Below are 17,957 nucleotides of genomic sequence, written 5' to 3' on the forward strand. Positions count from 1 at the left end.
ATCGGTTGCGAAATCGGAGTTTTAGAGGTCAATTTCGTTTTAGATTAATGTACCGTTTTTTATATACATGCTCTTAATTTGTGAGTTTACCGTGTTTGATACTGGTCAGTTTAGATGCGGATGATGAATTAACTGTATCCGTGGATGAATTAGAGTTTGTTCGCGATTTTAGGTTTCAATTTAAGTTCGTTGTTGATGTTTAGCTTTTGTACTTTCGTAAATTGTGTGGATGAATTAGACTATTTTGTGAATTAAGCAGCTGATTTTAGGAGTTATTTCTAGGGTTTCGGTTATATTTACTGTAAGGAGAGTTATATTTAAGTGCTAATTTGTCTGATATATGTTGAGATTATGTGTATTTCGTACATTTGAACGACTTCGAGTCTTGCGATACTAAATGTATTTGTGATGAACATACTCAGTGTTCGCATCTCGAATGCAATTGTTGCTGGTGATGAAAATTGAAACTAACTTGTCTGATCTGAAATTAGTTGCGAAATCGGAGTTTTAGAGGTAGCTGCTCTCTCCGTTGTCAATTTCTTGTCGCGCATACAGGTACTCACTCGTGCTTTCTTTGTAGTTTAATGTATAGATTTTGAGTTTTATATACATGCATGCTCTTAGTTTGTAAGTTAGTGTGTCGTTGGTGTTTAGGTTTTGTAGAGATTTCTAATTAATTGATTGGTTGTTCTGATTCTACCTGTGAATTAACTAGCTGGTTTAAGGAGTAATTTCTAGGGTTTTGATAGACGTGTTTGTTTAACTAGTAGTTTTCCCCTTTGGTCATCTGGAAATCTAATTTACTATAAGGAGAGTTGTATTTAAGTGCTAATTTGTCTGTTATATGTCGTAATTTATGTTTATTTGTTACGTTTGAACGGTTTTGAGTCTTGTCATACTAAATGTATTTGTAACAAACACGTATATGATTCTTGCAGAAAAACAGTGTGCAAGCTTTGCATCTATCGTTGTAACAATGGAGGAGGTGTTAATTGACTCTGTTCAGAATAGTTTGCGACATTTGTTATACCACAATGCTATTTTCATGTGCGAACGGCTGTGCTCCGAGTTTCCTTCTGAGGTATGTTTTCCGCTAATTTATCATGTTGTAATGTCTTTATAATGTTCCAATACTATCGAGATTCGAGTCTCGTGCTTCAATCAAAGAGAAGTCTTGGCGGAAAATTTAGTTGATAGATGATAATAAGCGGACTTCGAGATTTCACTTTTTCTTAGTTCGTTTTATGGCAAAAGCAAGTAGATTCTAATTTATTAAGTTGCCATATTTAAATAGTCAACACTCGGTTCTTTCATACCTTCATTTTTGCAACGCGCCAATCATAGCGTCTCATTTTCTATCCACTTGTTACGTTTTTTGCTTATTTTGTCAATGCAGACAAACTTGCAATTGTTAGCAGCATGTTACTTACAAAGCAATAAAGCATACTCAGCTTACCATATTTTGAAAGGTATGTTCAACCTGGTTTCTTTTCATGTTTAGAGTAGTGTCATCACTTCATGTCATTGCTATATCATCTGAATTAGACTCTGCCTATTATATTATTAATGTATATTGGATGAAGGGAAGCTTATTGTTCTTCCCTTTTCGACTATCATTTAATCCAGATGAACACAGATGCTTCAATCCATATTCTTGTGGATGACTCTTCTGAGGGCTTTCATGATATTTAACCTGAGCCTATGAAATCTAAAAAGTAAAACCCGTAACTATTGACCTGCATCAATATAATTTAGACCAGTTGGAGTGTTGACCTTTGATAATTCGATTGGATAAAACTATTATTCTACAATGAAGATCTTTATTGTAGTTTTAGAGAGCAATTTGGTGAAAACTAGTATGTATAAAAACGACTTCTGTAGATTCAAAGCAATCTTTCTAGTATAAAATGGAAATTATGAAATTCATTGCTACATTCCTCTATTTTAGAAAACCAGAAATTATAAAAAAAATAGTATTCTTATACCTCCGGCTAACCCTCTTCTGCCCTGCTTCATCTAACATCACGCAGACACCGAAGACAATAAAGTGAAATGTTAAAACTTTCTGGTTATGTAGGATTAGTTTTATTTGTGTTAGTGAAGTGCATAGTACTTGTCGTATGTGGTAATATATACAAGATATATAGAATATCATCGGTTATATACTTATATTCCTTCATGTTGTCTGATTGCACCAGATTCACAGTTTTTTCAAAGTGATGAACAGAACTTAGTTCTAATCGTACACAAATACAAATAAAATAAAATAAAATACTATCCATTGGTAGTACCATGAAAAAGAACTTAAATAGCAAGACAGTCTGAATATTAAAATTTTAGTTTGAAGGTTCAAACAAAATGTTACATGTTATGGACCCAACTATTTTCTGTAGATATTCTTCAGTTAAATTATTAACCTGTTTTCCTCAATCACTTAATCTGAAGGAACACAAATGCCTCAATCCAGATACTTGTTTGCATTATCATGCTTTCAGATGGATCTTCTCAATGAAGCAGAAGTAGCATTATGCCCTTCTAATGAACCTAATGCCGAGGTAATAACATACATTCAAGCTTTCCTTATTAATATGTGTTTGAACTTTGAAGCATAACGCGTCTACCCACATATGTTTCTTACGTTTTCCAGTTATAATTATATAAAAATGGTGTTAGACGATGAATTGATGACACTATTACTCACAGATTAAAAGAGCACTTGCTCATTGCATTTGCTTTTTTTATTTCAGGTACCAAATGGTGCAGCTGGTCATTATCTACTTGGGCTCATATACAGGTAAATGCCCATATATTTCTTCAAGTTGTCCCTTTTATTTTACGTTTTTACCCTTAAGAAGCATAGTTATTGAAGGATATAAAGAACTCCAAGAAGGTTGTCTATTGTAGTTCTTGTTATTTTACTCACTAAGCTTGAAAATAGTCCACCTTTTAAGGAAGTGTACATAAAGGTTGCAACTTTAATATATTTATATGAAAACGGTTAATTCAGATTGTATGTTGTTTTTAATGGATTAAGTGGTTAAAATAAGCAAACTTAGCTATTAACTATTAAGAAAACAGGTCGAACGGGTCAAATATGCGTTTGCATTTGTGTGTGAAGTTAAGATTTCTAAACGAGTGGGCTCGTAATTTCTTTCAGATTCACGGATAGATTGAAAAATGCTGCTCATCAGTTTAACCAGGCTCTGTCAAAAGATCCTCTGTTGTGGTCTGCATATGAGGAGTTGTGTAAACTAGGTAAGTCAGATTTTTTCTTTACCGTTCGCCTTAAAAGAACTTTTGTTTCTTGTGCATGGGTCGGTTTTGGGCTCAAATGGACTGAAAGTTCAGTTTTTGAGATTTTGAAAACCGTAAATATTTGGGTTACACTATTTATTAAATTCATATAAATTACTTAACATTTAAAATAGAAAAAATGAAAATTCATAAATTTGGTTTGGTTCGATTTTTTTTTGGTTTTAACTGCATTTAAAACCAAAAAACGTCGGTTTTTGTTTGGATCGTTTTCTTCGGTTTCATGCACACCCCTGCTCAGCATGATTCTTTATTTATTTAATCTTTTTTGTGTAGTAATCATTTGATTTTAATTTTATTACAATCACATTCTGTGGAGCAATAGAATTTTCTATTTTCATTAGGATTTAGCTTCATCTTTTGTGTTTTCAGGAGCTGCTGGAGAAGCAGAATCAGTGTTTGGGGAATCAGCTGCTGAATGCATACACAAACAATACTTGAGTCATCACGTGGGTCTCCAGAGTGATGATCATAGTGTAGTTTCTAGTCGACAAGTGGCTGAAAGTGTTAGCCCAAGACAATTGAGACAATTGCATAGCAATAACATTAAGGGTAATTCCTTAAATAATAATAATGGTACAGCTTTTTCTGGCCGTGTTGCTGCCAGCCAACCCAATAATAATGGTGTCCATGCTGGCACTCCATTTTATAATACCCCTTCACCAATGGCTATGCAGGTATAACTATTGAACTCATCTTCATTTTACCAAGTTATATTTTACTATTTTTTCTGTTTTCGTTCATAATGGTTAAATTTTGTTATTAAATTAAGCTTGTAAGTGAACAGTAAGAACACAAACAGAGCATGTTTGTGTTCATTCATTTAACTTTAACCGAACAAACGCTTGAACACAAACAATTAAATGAACGATGTTTTCTTGTTCTATTCGTTTGCATAGAAAATGAATATGTTCGTTCGTTAATAGTATAAACGAACGGTTCATGAACGTAAATGAATGAATATACCTAACATAGATTAGCAAACAAAACCGAGTGCACACCAAACTCAAAACTAAACTGAACATCAATCTGGTAGGCCTAAAAAATAAAAAAAAACTGTAATGGTGATATTTTAATTTCATAAACTAGATGAAATTATAATGGGCAAAAAAGTTAAGTGAATATATAAAGTATAAACAGACTTAAATAAACAAACGTAAACGGACGTTCACCAACATGAATGAACAAATGAATGGGATGTGTTCATGCATTTGTTTGACTAAATGAACAAAAATAATTGTTCATGTTCGTTTATATGGGCCTAAATGAGTAAATGGTAATGAGTTTCAAAATTGTTCCGATAAAGTCACTTAATACTGTTCTATTGTTGTGACATTTTTCATAATTGTTTAAACTGAATGGTCTAAATGGAACAACTATGAAACTTGGTTATTGTTCATTACCCTTCTTCAAAATTAACTCCTACTTCAGGCTAAACTTGAAAATAATAATTAGTAAATAGTAACCAAATTTCATTTTTGTTCCACTTAGGTCACTTAATTTTAACATCTATAAGAAACAACAATTCAACAATATTGAAACTTGAGTGGTTTTTGTAGCAAAACAATAAAAGTAACTTGGTACTATTGGGTAAAATACTGCCTTATGCCGAGTTATTTCACAATTTCTATTAACGTGCGAAATATAAATTCTTTTTATATATTTCTGGATCATAATTTTGGTGAATTTACACATCATTAGTTAATGCTATGTGTCATTTTTTATAGTTGTCAGGCGTGTCCCACTCCCCACCACCAATAGGTAGAAACATGCTCCCAAATGGTCCACCCTCTAGTTCTGTTTGTGCTGACGTGTCACCAAGATCAACTGTTAAATCCACCCTTCAAGCTCCTAGAAGAAAATTTGTAGATGAGGGGAAACTAAGAAAGGTTGTTAATTTGTTATAATATATTTTTGGTTCATCTTTTTGGATATTTATATTATGTTTTTGTGTTCTGTCCCAGATATCAGGAAGGCTGTTCTCAGATTCTGGTCCTAGAAGAAGCACAAGACTTGCTGGAGAAAGTGGGCCAGTGGCAAATAATAATGGGAATGGAACAAATCATTCTTCTAAATACCCGAGTATTTCTAAATTAGGATCTGCAGCATTTCGTTCTGTTACAGTTAGGAAAGGACAATCTTGGTCAACTGAAACTATTAATGAAGGTTAAAATCACTTTAAAAAATAATACTATTAATCATTTCTTCGGTTATCTAAACCACAATCTTGGTTTTTCAGGGCTTCGGTCTGACCTTGATGACACTCGTTCAAACACCACTACAACGAGTTCTGGTTCATCCCCACCACATGATGCTAGATCTTGTGAACATGACGGGTCAATGGCTCGGGCTTCCATGAGTGTATCAAAAGTTGCTAGTGGTGCTTTAGACGTTTTGTCCCTTTTGAAAATCATGGGTGAAGGTTACAGACTTTCTTGTCTGTACAGGTGTCAGGTATTTTAACATGAAAACTTGAATGTGCCCTTGTGAAAGATTATTTAACTTTACTACTTTTCTGTAGGGCTGTAAACGAGCCGAACCAAGCCAGGTTGGGCTTGGCTCAGCTTGTTTATCTTAATGAGCTGAAGTTGTGGGCCTGAGCCAGCTTGTTTATTTTATTTAAAAAATTTAGTTTTATATTTTACATTTATAAAAAGAAAAAAAATATACTTTTAGCATACATATAACGCATAATTAATAAACTATGAAATTTAATGTATGTGTGTGTATTAAAATTTTGGCTTTATTTTAAACTATCCAATGAGCCAGCAAAATGAGCCTAACGAGTGAGTCAATGAGGCAAACTTACCATAGCTCAGGCTTGGCTCATTTGTCTTATCGAGTTGAAATGTTGAGCTCGAGTGCTTGTAAAAAGCTCAAGCCAACTCATTCATTAATAAAGAGATTCAATTTTATGCTTTTACATATATGAAAAGAAAAAAGATAATACTTTTTAGCCACACAAAATTACACATTTGTATTGAAGTTTGGGCTTTAATTTACACGAGGCAACGAGCAAGCCAATGAACCAGCTAAACAAGCTTAAGATTCAGCCAACAAGCCGAGCTTACCTTGGCTCGGGCTTGCTCGTAAAACAAGAAACCAATTTCGAGCGAGTCACGAGTTGTGGGCTTTTTGAACAGTCTCACTTTTGTGGTCATGTATACAATATAATTTGCTTATTTCTAGTTCTGTTTATTTATTTATTTTTTTAAAACAGGATGCATTGGATGTATTTATGCAACTTCCTCATAAGCATTACAACACTGGCTGGGTGCTCTCTCAGGTAAGTTAACTGTTAATGTTAATATCATATTTTCAACCTATTGAATTGTTAAAGATGGTAATTCTGAGTGTAGGTTGGAAAAGCTCATTTTGAGCTGGTGGATTATCTAGAAGCTGAACGTGCGTTTAGCAATGCTCGGTTGGCTTCCCCTTATAGCTTAGAAGGAATGGATATCTATTCTACTGTTCTATATGTAAGTTCTCTTGTACTTGTCTAATCTTTACAATACTATTGGTGCCACTATATTAAGTGAACTATACATCAATTAATAATTAAGACTACAATCAGGGATGCTAAACGGGTCGTGTTCGTGGGTTGTCGGGTTGAAATCAACCCGAACCCAATCATGCCATTGAGCCAATCTGAGTCAAGCCAGGTTGGGCCCAGGCTCGAGTTTGAACTTAAACGAGCCGGTTCATTAATTTTTTTTCCTTTAATTTATTTTACACATTGATATATAAAAGACAAAAAAATAAATTCTTACCATACACATAATACAAAATCAAACTAGAGAATTTACAAAATTATAAGTGATATTTTTGGTTAGTTTATTTTATTTTATATTTTTTTATTTATATATTAAAAAAGATCGAGAGGCAGATTCAAAATATTGTACGTGTTCTTTTTTTCTTCAATACTTTTATATGTTATTATATTTAAACCTTAGTTTAAATTCAAAGGAGTCCATCGAGCGAACCACAAGCCGATATAGTTTAAATTTAAATAAACAGATTAATCTGCGAGTCCGTCAGGCCAACCCGAACATGACACCCGTTTAGCTAAACGTGTTAACGGGTTTGACCCAAAAATGACCCGACCTGTTTACGCTAAACCAAAACCTGCAAGTTTCGTGTCAAAATTACACACCACTAACTACAAATCTTTGATCTTATATATTGTAGCACTTGAAGGAGGATATGATGTTGAGTTATTTGGCACAGGAGCTAATATCAACAGACCGCTTAGCCCCTCAGTCATGGTAAGTTTTTTTTAATTTTTTTAACCTCTAAAAATATAAGTTATGCTCTACGAGTATTTGTTTTCTTTTCTACAATTTATATTTTCACTTCAAATATGTCAGGTGTGCAATGGGAAATTGTTATAGCATGCAGAAAGACCATGAAACCGCTCTAAAAAACTTTCAACGAGCAGTGCAGTTAAACTCAAGATTCGTCTATGCTCACACTCTTTGTGGTCATGAGTATGAATTTGATTATAACTCATTATACTTTGAATATAAATTACAATATAATAGTTATAATATAAACCTTTGATGATCTGCATATGGATTTTATCTTTATTTACAGATATGTGGCTTTGGAGGATTTTGAGAACGGAATCAGAAGTTACCAAAATGCCCTTCAGATAGATGCAAGGCATTATAATGCATGGCATGGTCTTGCAATGATATATCTTCGCCAGGAGAAATACGAATTCTCGAAGCATCATTTTCAAAGGGCTTTGAATATTAACCCTCGTTCTTCTGTTATAATATCTTATCTCGGGACTTCCTTGCATGCGTTAAAGGTTTGATTCTATATACTTTCACATGAAAATTGATAAAACTTTATCATGCTACTGTTGTTAGAAACTTCAACTTTCAAGGGGGTGAGCGTGCTTCCACTAGGTTTTGCCTTCAATCCCTTGAAAGTCGGGCTCGGGCTCAGTTCGTTTATAGAGTCGAGCCAGCTCGTTTATTTTTTAAGTTTTTTAATTCTTAAATTTTATTTACACACGTCGATATATGATACACACACACACACATAATGCAGAGTTTATTAAGTACATAATTCATAATTTATATGTATTAAAACTTGGGTTTTACTTTTAAAGGAACCAGATGGGAATTTCATTATTAAGCGAATTTTCAATAGTTTTATTTTTTATTTTATTAAAGTGTATATATGTGTGCGCGCGCGCTCACATGTAAATTTGGGGTTTAAGTTAAACGTGCCAAAGAGCTGGCTAACGCGCGAGCCACGAGTCGAGCCGACCTTGGTTCGATTAGCACGAGCCGATTTCGAGTGATGCGCGAGCTTTTATAACAGCCCTGCTTGAAAGCTACCTACCAAACGCAAACTACGTTTTACATGGATCCCTTAGTTAACATGCCTTGGTGGGGGGGTGGGGGGGGGACGAGTTCTCCAACAGATTCTCACAATTACATAAAAATTTAAAATACTTATCATTTTTTAAACGAAATTGACAGAGAAATGAAGAAGCATTAGCAATGATGGACAAGGCTATAATAGCAGATAAGAAGAATCCTTTACCCATGTATCAAAAAGCAATTATCCTTGTAACGATGCAGGAGTTTGACGATGCTTTAAATGTTCTACAAGAACTTAAAGAATACGCGCCTCATGAAAGCAGTGTATATGCATTAATGGGAAAGATATATAAACGTTGCCTTATGTACGACATGGCCATGCTTCATTTTGGTCTAGCTTTGGATTTGAAGCCTTCCGCAACTGATGTGGCTACAATCAAGGTCAAATTCTCTTTTCTTGCTTATTTAATAGGTGGGTTGTAAATGAGCCGAGCCAGAGTTTGTCTAAGCTCGTGCTCCGCTCGTTTAACTTACAGGAACTCGAGCTCGAATCATTCAAGCTATATTTCTAAAGCCTCAGCTCTGCTCGTTTTTTTATTTATTAATCAGTTTGTTAACTTATTTATACATATTTATATAGTTATAATTTTGTATAAGCATCATATATATATGTGTGTGTGTGTGTGTATTGTTTAGTTATTTTTATCATGTTTTTATATCTAATAATATTTAAATAAAGTTTATAGTATAATAATTTTTATACATATTATAGTTATAATTTTTATATAACATAATATATATTATTTTAGTTTGTTTATCATAATTTTATATATAATTATATTTATATAAATTATATAAATAGAAGGCTTGTTTAGGCTAGCGAGCTTATTCAGGTTCGATAAGTGAAGCTTGGGCTTTAGATAAAGCTTGTTAAGCTCCACAAGATTCGAGTTTATAACAAGTCGATCTCAAGTAGCTCGACTTGTTTACACCCCTATTTAATAGCCGTGGCAAATGGGCGGGTCTGAAGGAACGGATTGAATCAAAACACCTTTTCTGTTAACCTTTGTAGCGAGTTGAACGTTATTGTATCCTTTATTTTATGTAGGCTGCTATTGAGAAGTTACATATGCCTGACGAATTGGAAGACAACTTATAGAGTGCATATGCAAGCCCCCTCAAAACCTGTTTCCGTATAATACCATTTATGGACGGCACGTCTTTAGATCATGTTGTGAATCTATATACGCGTTGGATTGAGGATGCATACATCGTTGAAGATTGATGATACCGTCTAGTTGAACATTTGTTATCCCCTTTACATTGTATTCATTCATAGGATCGACTTTTTCATTATTTTGTACTTCACTTTGTTCTTGAGATGTATCAATTCATTGGTATCAGATTCTTTGGTCGCCTCGATAAGAATCGATCGTCTTTTATACGAGACAGAGATAATTATGTGATCAAAGGAGATTTTTCAAGACTACATGAATGGCATCAAAAGGTTCTGTTTTAGATTCATTCACCAGTCATCGAGTCCGATTTTGTCCTATGATTTATGGATATATTATCAAGTCAAATATTTTATAGAACATATGCTTTTATATCTGTTACATGATATTTTATTCATAGGACATAAAGTTCACTTTTGATTAAAAAATGATAAAATAAATTAAAGATACTCTATTGTATGGGAGAATGTATAGTACTATACTGTATACAATGGCGGTCCAACCATTTTGGAGGCCTAAAGCGAGAAGAGAAAATCAAGGCCCTCTTTTAAGTTGACCGTAAATTGGTCTTAAAAACAGTTTATTTTCCGAGAGTTAGAAAGATGAAATTATAAAATTTAGTAGTATTTGTGTTTTTGTCGTGTTTCGTATATAAAATTATAAATTTATAAGGAATATATGTATATTTCTATTTATCATGTGATTGTCATATCCCGAAGGTAAGCTTAGAAAATTTTGGTTTTTTTTTGTTAATAAAAACAAGTGATTAATTTATAAAACAAATTCAATGTATATACAAATTAAAATGGAATGCATTATGTTTGCTGGGAGATATTTGACAAAACAAATAAAACAAAAACAAAAAAAAAAAAAAGACCTCATAAAATAATAGAATAGGTAGAAAAGAAAATGGAAAACAATTTAAGCAAGTGTGGGAAAATGGAAAACAATTTAAGAAAATGGAAAAAGTAATATACCACATTTGAGATTGAGAATCGATCTTTGGGTGGGAAAGGAAAAGTTACATATACACTAGAAGCAAGTGTGATAACCAAGGAGACAAAGTGCATAATTTGTTTATCAATGAAGTCTCTTTTATTAGTATGTGTAGTCGAATTCTTTATTTTTTAACAAATGGGACCTCGTTTTTGTTTGGGCCTAAAGCCCTGGCTTGGCCCAACATAAATGTTGGGCCGGCCCTGACTGTATACGTAAAACAAGTATACATAAATAGATAAAACTAACTTGCATGTGAAATAATCCAACCTGTTCTCTACAACAGGTGTCCTTGTTTTTGTTCTTGACGGCAACATTTAAACAAAATAAACTCGCTAGCGTTGGTTGCGGATTCGTGTTCAACCCAGGTCCCTTAAAACAGATTACGCGTCTCTTGTTAGTCGAACGTGTCTGTCTTCTATGGTACAAAAATCAAAACAATATGTGTACTGCCGGAGATGACTCTCACACCTAAGGAATCACTGGGTAAATTGGTGTTCTAGACTTTTGTGAAAAATAAAAAGATGGTGGAAGAATTTGTAAGAGTCCTCTTTGTTGGTGTCTTTTTTATCTCAGTTTTGGTATGTTTTAGAAGTGAACCAAAACTCAAAAAGGTTCTATTCTTACACTCATACCAAAGCTCATGCTATTAGAGCATTTTTAGCCCGTCTCTTATCCTTATATCTATAATTACACTAAAAAATATTATATTTCTTTTTTATGTTCAATTAAACAATATTTTTGTACCTTTATCATTAAAGTTTTCCCTCTCCTCTACTCACAACCAAATCAACAAATATTTAAAAATAAATGTGGACAAATAAAGTTTCCCCAAATTTACAAAAAATCATTATTTTTTCCTCTCCACCCTGTAAAATATGTTCACAATCACTCATAACTCCACCTTATAATTTATAAATTCTACTCACATGATTTTAGCTTTTTAGAGGATGGGTTGAAAATGCTCTAATTATACATTATTTAAACACAATATGAAAGTATTGGCAATTTTATTAGTCAAATAAAACATTTGTATTCATGGCATGTTAATGACAATTAAGTTTATGAGCCTTAATCAAGATTCTCATAACAGAGTCAAACCAAAACAACCCTTTTATGAGAAAGATGGAATTTCTAATGAAGTAGTTTGAAAATACTTAATTCAACTTTATCTTATTATCAATACAAAAGCATACACTCACCACAAGTTTAACCAAGTAAGTGTTAATGGACTTAGCGATTTAATATTTTAAAGTCAACTGATATATTCTTTTATAAAAAGCAGTGTCGTTTGATCAACACAATGGTATGATGATCCCTACCTAAATAAGGAAGGTTTTGAGGGCGTTTTAGGTAACATTTTGGATTAGACGTTTCCAAAAAAGAAAAGGCATTTGTTCTTTTTTTTTCTTTCTAAATTATCCGATTAAAGATTCGAATACTGCTAGAGTCATCAATCAGCGGCACCACATAACAAGGATTATAAACTATCTTTCTCCTACATTTTAACAACACGAATCAAGAGAGAATAAAAAATTGTCGTGAAGGAGAATACAATTAAAAGAACACTTAATATTCTTTTTAAATAAAAACGTGGAACACGTTTTGCTTATTTGTCCACTAAATACCGCCGTATTCCATTAACTTTAAGAGGGTAGCTAACCAACTCATGTTTCTTTGTGTATTGTCGACAACACACTCTTGCACACCCACAAATCTCTTACTCAACAAACTTAACTATCAAACATGAATTATGTCTGTTTTGAACCGCCTATTAAACTCAAAAAGATAAATAAATAAATAATCAACATAGAATCTCTTTTTAATAATTTGATTTCTTTTTTTATAACTTAGTTGAAATAAAGTTTAAAATGCTGACCGAATGGCTCATAGAATATAAATTGGATGTGACTCAATGGTAGAGTACTTACTTTACTAGTGAGAGGTAGGGGTTCAAATCTTACTATCACCAATTTATATGGGAGATATGAGGGATGGCCATAGTTTGCCAGGGTTCGAGTCCTGATCTCACCCGGTTTTACCGGCTCCTCACTGTCGTGTCGTTTGGCGGGCGTGGGGATCGAGTTTTATCCGGGGAATCCCTAAATAGGTGGACCGCTAGGGGCTCCGTCCGTTCGGACTCGTGGCCGGCTCGGGCTACCTTTAGCCAATGGGGACCGCGTACGGAGTACCCGGCGTTACTTAGTTGGTCGTTCCAAAAAAATGCTGACCGAATTTAATATTACGGTAATGGTCTTCGTCATTTATTTCTTTAGTGTGTGAATATCTCATAAAATAGTAACAAACTTTCAAAATTGTTCCAATTAGGTCACTCACGCATATTTTTCTCAAATCAGGTTTTTATGCGTTAAGATATAAATGGAGGATAAGATGTGGAGTTGGAATTTGCAATATATGTAGTTATATTTAAAAAATAATTTAAAAACGTTAATTATATTAAAATTCAAAAGTAAAAAAACAAAATTCACGTCGCCACTCGTCAACATCAAAGAAATAGATAAAAAGAATCACCATGTGAAACAAAAAACAATAACGCTAATGTAAGGCCCCGTTACCGGTACCTCACATTTGGACGTTGGATTTACACATTAACATAGTTCTAATCATCAGAGTTAATAAAAACATTCGCGGAAAATAAAAACTTTCATAAAATATTTCATAACAATCCAAAACTTGTCTTAAACAACAACTTGTCTTTCAAAAACTAAGTAATTAAACATAACACGTCTTGAGTCTTCCGATGCCAGCCTCTTATTCAATGCCACGTGTTCCCCTCAAGCGAGCTGCCTCATTCTACTCACCTGAGTGCATATTAAAAGTCAGCTACGCTGAGTGAGTTCTAGTTAATCACATAACGTACAATACATACTTTCATTCATACTTTTATACTTTTATCTTATTCTTACTTACCTTCATTTCTTACGTTATAAAGAGAATTACGCCATACTTTCCTCGAGTATTATTAGGGCTCGGTCCCTCCTTCCTCGAGTATTATTAGGGCTCGGTCCCTCATTCCTCGAGTATTATTAGGGCTCGGTCCCTCCTTCCTCGAGTATCATTAGGGCTCGGTCTCTCCTTCCTCGAGTATTATAAGGGCTCGGTCTCTCCTTCCTCGAGTATTATAAGGGCTCGGTCCCTCCTTCCTCAAGTATTATTAGGGCTTAGTCCCTCTTTCCTCAAATATTAGTAAGGTTCAATTCCCTCTTCGTTACCATACAACCATACATCATTTTCATTCATTCATATATCATACATATCATATCTTCATTTAAACATAACATTACAACTTGACAATACGTGCAATATCTGAAGATCTTTCAAGTACTGACAAGCAATCATTCATAATTTTCACATAATCACGTAAGATCACGTAAGGCATACATTTAACACTTAGGATAAATGTATTAACAAACACATCGAGCATGCACACAGCCCCGAAAAACATAACAAGGAAGTGGGGCTAGAAACTCACCTGGATTCTGTTTCTTTCTCCGTTTATCGTTATTCCCTTCTTTAATTGCGCTCTGTTAACTGTATATAAGTTACGTGTATCAATACTCGTTCTATTGTATTCTAGCTGGAAAAATGGCTAAGTCTGGTGTAATCTAGTGGTATTGTATTGGATTACTTTATACTTAGTTTATTCTCACTCATTTAACCTTAGTGTATAAGACCTTGTTCATTTAAATTATTCATTTCTTTCTTTTCATTTTTAACCTTGTTCTCGTTTATTCTTTAGTTCTAGGGTATTTGAATACGAGGTCTTCGATTCTTTTAATGAAGAAACACTAATTGGCCCCGGGCAGATTACGGATAATCTGGGGGTTAAATAGATGTTTCCCACGAGGGGTTAGGTCCGGCAAAGATGGTTCTTCTGATGACCTGCAAAACAGATACCGTGAGCTCGTCACTGAGAAGGGGGGGGGGGGGTACCTCCTTGTGACCACCCTCCGGCGTGAGAATCAGACTAGATTGCTCTTGAATATAAGTGTATATTAAGAGATTGCTAGAGAAGATAAGATAATGAGATATCAGATAATGTAAGATAATGTAATGTCCATACCATTCCAAGGTGTTGGAGTATTTATAGCCGAAGGTAGGTTTCCAAGAAGGTACAGCCGGCTGAATAGTATTCCTGTTCTGCCAACTGTGGGCTAAGCACATGCCATGCTGGTAGTTGGTGGGTAGGCAGCGGCTGATAGTGACCAGGCCGGCTGTGTACTATTCTTTTCCACCAACTGCAGGCTATGCACGTGCTACGACAGGTTGGTGAGTAGGCAGCGGCTAATAGTGACAGGGGTTGGTGAGTAGGCAGCGGCTGATAGTGACCAGACCGGCTGTGTACTATTCCTTTGTCACAGTGAGCTGTCGCTGCTTTGGTCAGACCTTTTGTCCATACCTCGTCAGGTACAGTACAAAAGGTCCTCCAGTAGCGTACGGACTGGCTCATTTGGGCGGGAGTATTCCCGGCTTTGGGCGGGAGTGTTCCCGGCTTGCTCACTCCTTCTTCAGGTGACATTACTGAATTATTTAAGAGTTAAGTGCCTTGTGCGTGTAGCCTTGCTGCGCGGGTAGCCTTCCCTGATGGCTAGTATCCGTTACTGTGGGAACAGGCGGAGTACGTCGACCATTGGGAGGCTTTTCCTGCGGGAACAGCTTGCGTACAGCGCGTAAGGACGTCACGTCTCTGAGCATGGTGGGTCCTGCGGATCCAGTTGGTTTCTGCGCAGACGTCTCTCTTCAAGGTGAGTCTTGCGAGTTTAGCCTTTGCGCAGACGTCCCTGTTGAAGGTGAGTCTTGCGGTTTCAACTGCGCAAACGTCCCTCTTTGAGGTGAGTCTTGCGGGTCCAACTGGGCTCTGCTGGGACCTACCTCTTCAAGTCCCCCCAGTCCAATGTTCTTTTCATGAATTGTTAATAAGTGAGGTGAACTTTTGGACTTAAGCAAAGGGTTTTGAAAAGGGTTTAGTTTTAAGGTTTTCCATGGGGATTCTTCCCGCGGAAGTCCTAATGTCACATGCAGAAATTCCCGACTTTTCTGCTTGATCTTTGGGTATGATGCGGGTAGGTCTGTAACCTCCTCGCAAGTCAGGAGCGTTGAGTTCCACTTGTGTAGATTCTCCATGAGGTTTTGGTAGTTTTGAACATAGTGATCAATTATGTTAAAACAACCAATTCCATCTTGGAGCTTCCAACAATCTAGTTCTCGACGTTCCCGCTATGCGGGGATGTTATTCCCGTTTCCGCAAGCATGGCCCAGAAGATCCTTCTTGGTTTCAATTCCCTGCGGAGTGCTAGGTATGTGAAGGGTTTCGCCTTGACACTGTACCCGCACTCGTCTTATAGTTACTTTACTTCCAAGGTATTCCTGGCTTTAATTCCCTGCGGGTGCTAAGTATGTGAAGGGTTTTGCCTTGACACTGTACCCGCACCCGTCTTATAGTTACTTGGTTGCCGAGGTATTCTTGGCTTCAATTCCCTGCAGGTGCTAAGTATGTGAAGGGTTTTGCCTTAACACTGTACTCGCACCTGTCTTATAGTTACTTGGTTGCCAAGGTAAGGGGTATAGTCCCGCTTACTTTTGAATCTTTTTTGAATCTTTTTGAATCTTTTTGAATCTTGTTGAAATTTGAAGAGTTGGTGAAAGGATAAGAACAGTCCAAACTGTTGAAACGTCGTCCGACGGTTTCTTCTGACAGTGTCAGGACGTGCAGGAAGTTATGGCGACGTGACAGTATATGATCATTCCAGACGCTTTTTCAGGCGCGTGGGCGCGAGTTTTCGGGCGCGTGGCAGCGAAGTTTACGGCACGCGTCCTGTCAACAGTTGTTGCCAGCTTGCATATTCCACGTGTCATAGTTTCATTGCACCTGCGTTTTCCTCTCTCTTCCGCATTAAATTCATCGCATTCATTGCGATGAGTATATAAAGGGAGGAGAGGTTGCATCTCAACTCACAGTTTCACCTCTCTTCTTCTTCTAAACGATTTCCGGCGAATACTCTAACTTTTCTGTCGAGCATTCTCCTGAAATCGTTCTTTTCATTCAAAACATGTCTTCCGTTCATGATCTTGAGGCTACCGCCAAGGAGTCTGACGTGTATGCCGAGAATCCGTCGTCTACTGATAAGGACGATAAGAGTACTGCTGGTGATTGCCAGTGTGCTCTTACCGTCGACCTGTACCAGTACATTGTTAGGAAGTTCACGCTCGAGCCTTTCGAGCCTGAGTTTCCTAAGCCTCATCAGACGGTGTACGATGCCCCCAAGGGCAAGATAGGGGTGTATGCCGCATTCTTCGTTTATGGGAATCTCAGGTTCCCATTGACGAAGTTTGTGTACCGTGTTTTGGAGAGACACGGTGTACATCTGACGGAGGTACACCCAATGGCGATCGCTAAGATTCGCCATTTTGAATGGTTGTGCCTCATTCTGGGCGTGGAGCCCCATGTCGACCGCCTGATGACCTTCTATTCCTGGAGGTGCATCCAGGGGTGGTATACCTTGGTCACTCGGATCAAGGGTTTGAAGATATGCGCTACCGAGCGCAGTCTTCGGTCTTGGAAGCGGGAGTAATTCTATATCTCCGCTCGCGTCGTCCCCATAACGATGACGTTCAAGAACGGGAGAGCTCTCTCGAACCTTCACGCCTTCAACTATGAGGAGGCGGAATGGTTCTCCAAGATTTCCCGGGTCCAGTCTCCGGTTTACCGCTTTGCGGAGTCCGGGATGGTGATGCTCGGGATGAGCCGGGTGTGGAAAGATGCTGGGGCGGAGGCGCCACAGGTTCCCATCGTCCTTGAATACGGTTTGAACTCTATCCCTTACGGTATGCTTCATCTTCTTTGCTGATTTAAAGTTTTCATCTAACTGTTTCTTTTGTTTTCAGAGGGAAACGACCTACAATCGCTCCTGCATCCGCGGGAGGCTGGTGGTCCCGCTCGGATGGGTACCCGTGCTCTTGATGAGAACGAGTTGCCCATCTTGGAGCAAACGGCGGATCGGTTTGTGGAGGTCTACCCGCCGGGCCACCCGATTCTGAGAGCCACGCGGCCAGGTAA

At 36.5% G+C, this 17,957-nt stretch overlaps 1 protein-coding gene across 1 annotated transcript; it reads left to right on the plus strand.

The window, feature by feature from the left end:
* Positions 1-810: 810 nt before the first annotated feature.
* Positions 811-10,073, plus strand: LOC143602888 (cell division cycle protein 27 homolog B-like). Its single transcript, XM_077079862.1, has 16 exons — positions 811-1,081; positions 1,397-1,469; positions 2,446-2,555; positions 2,748-2,794; positions 3,158-3,255; positions 3,685-3,989; positions 5,040-5,201; positions 5,277-5,478; positions 5,552-5,766; positions 6,533-6,598; positions 6,672-6,791; positions 7,501-7,577; positions 7,680-7,799; positions 7,906-8,125; positions 8,808-9,089; positions 9,757-10,073. The coding sequence occupies exons 1-16, from the start codon at positions 926-928 to the stop codon at positions 9,805-9,807; spliced, it is 2,304 nt and encodes a 767-aa protein (XP_076935977.1). The 5' UTR covers positions 811-925; the 3' UTR covers positions 9,808-10,073.
* Positions 10,074-17,957: the final 7,884 nt, after the last annotated feature.

This window comes from Bidens hawaiensis, unplaced genomic scaffold, assembly GCF_021521415.1.
Source record: "Bidens hawaiensis isolate Kalapana, Puna unplaced genomic scaffold, B.hawaiensis_p1.1 tig00060016_1, whole genome shotgun sequence".
NCBI classification, from domain to species: domain Eukaryota; kingdom Viridiplantae; phylum Streptophyta; class Magnoliopsida; order Asterales; family Asteraceae; genus Bidens; species Bidens hawaiensis.

What these genes read in the sequence shown, in the direction of transcription:
- LOC143602888 (XM_077079862.1), top strand. Translation starts at nt 926, where the DNA reads ATGATTCTTGCAGAAAAACAGTGTGCAAGCTTTGCATCTATCGTTGTA. An exon ending in AGCTTACCATATTTTGAAAG is followed by an intron (nt 1,470 to 2,445) that starts GTATGTTCAACC and finishes CTTAATCTGAAG; the next exon opens with GAACACAAATGCCTCAATCC. An exon ending in AACTGAAACTATTAATGAAG is followed by an intron (nt 5,479 to 5,551) that starts GTTAAAATCACT and finishes TTGGTTTTTCAG; the next exon opens with GGCTTCGGTCTGACCTTGAT.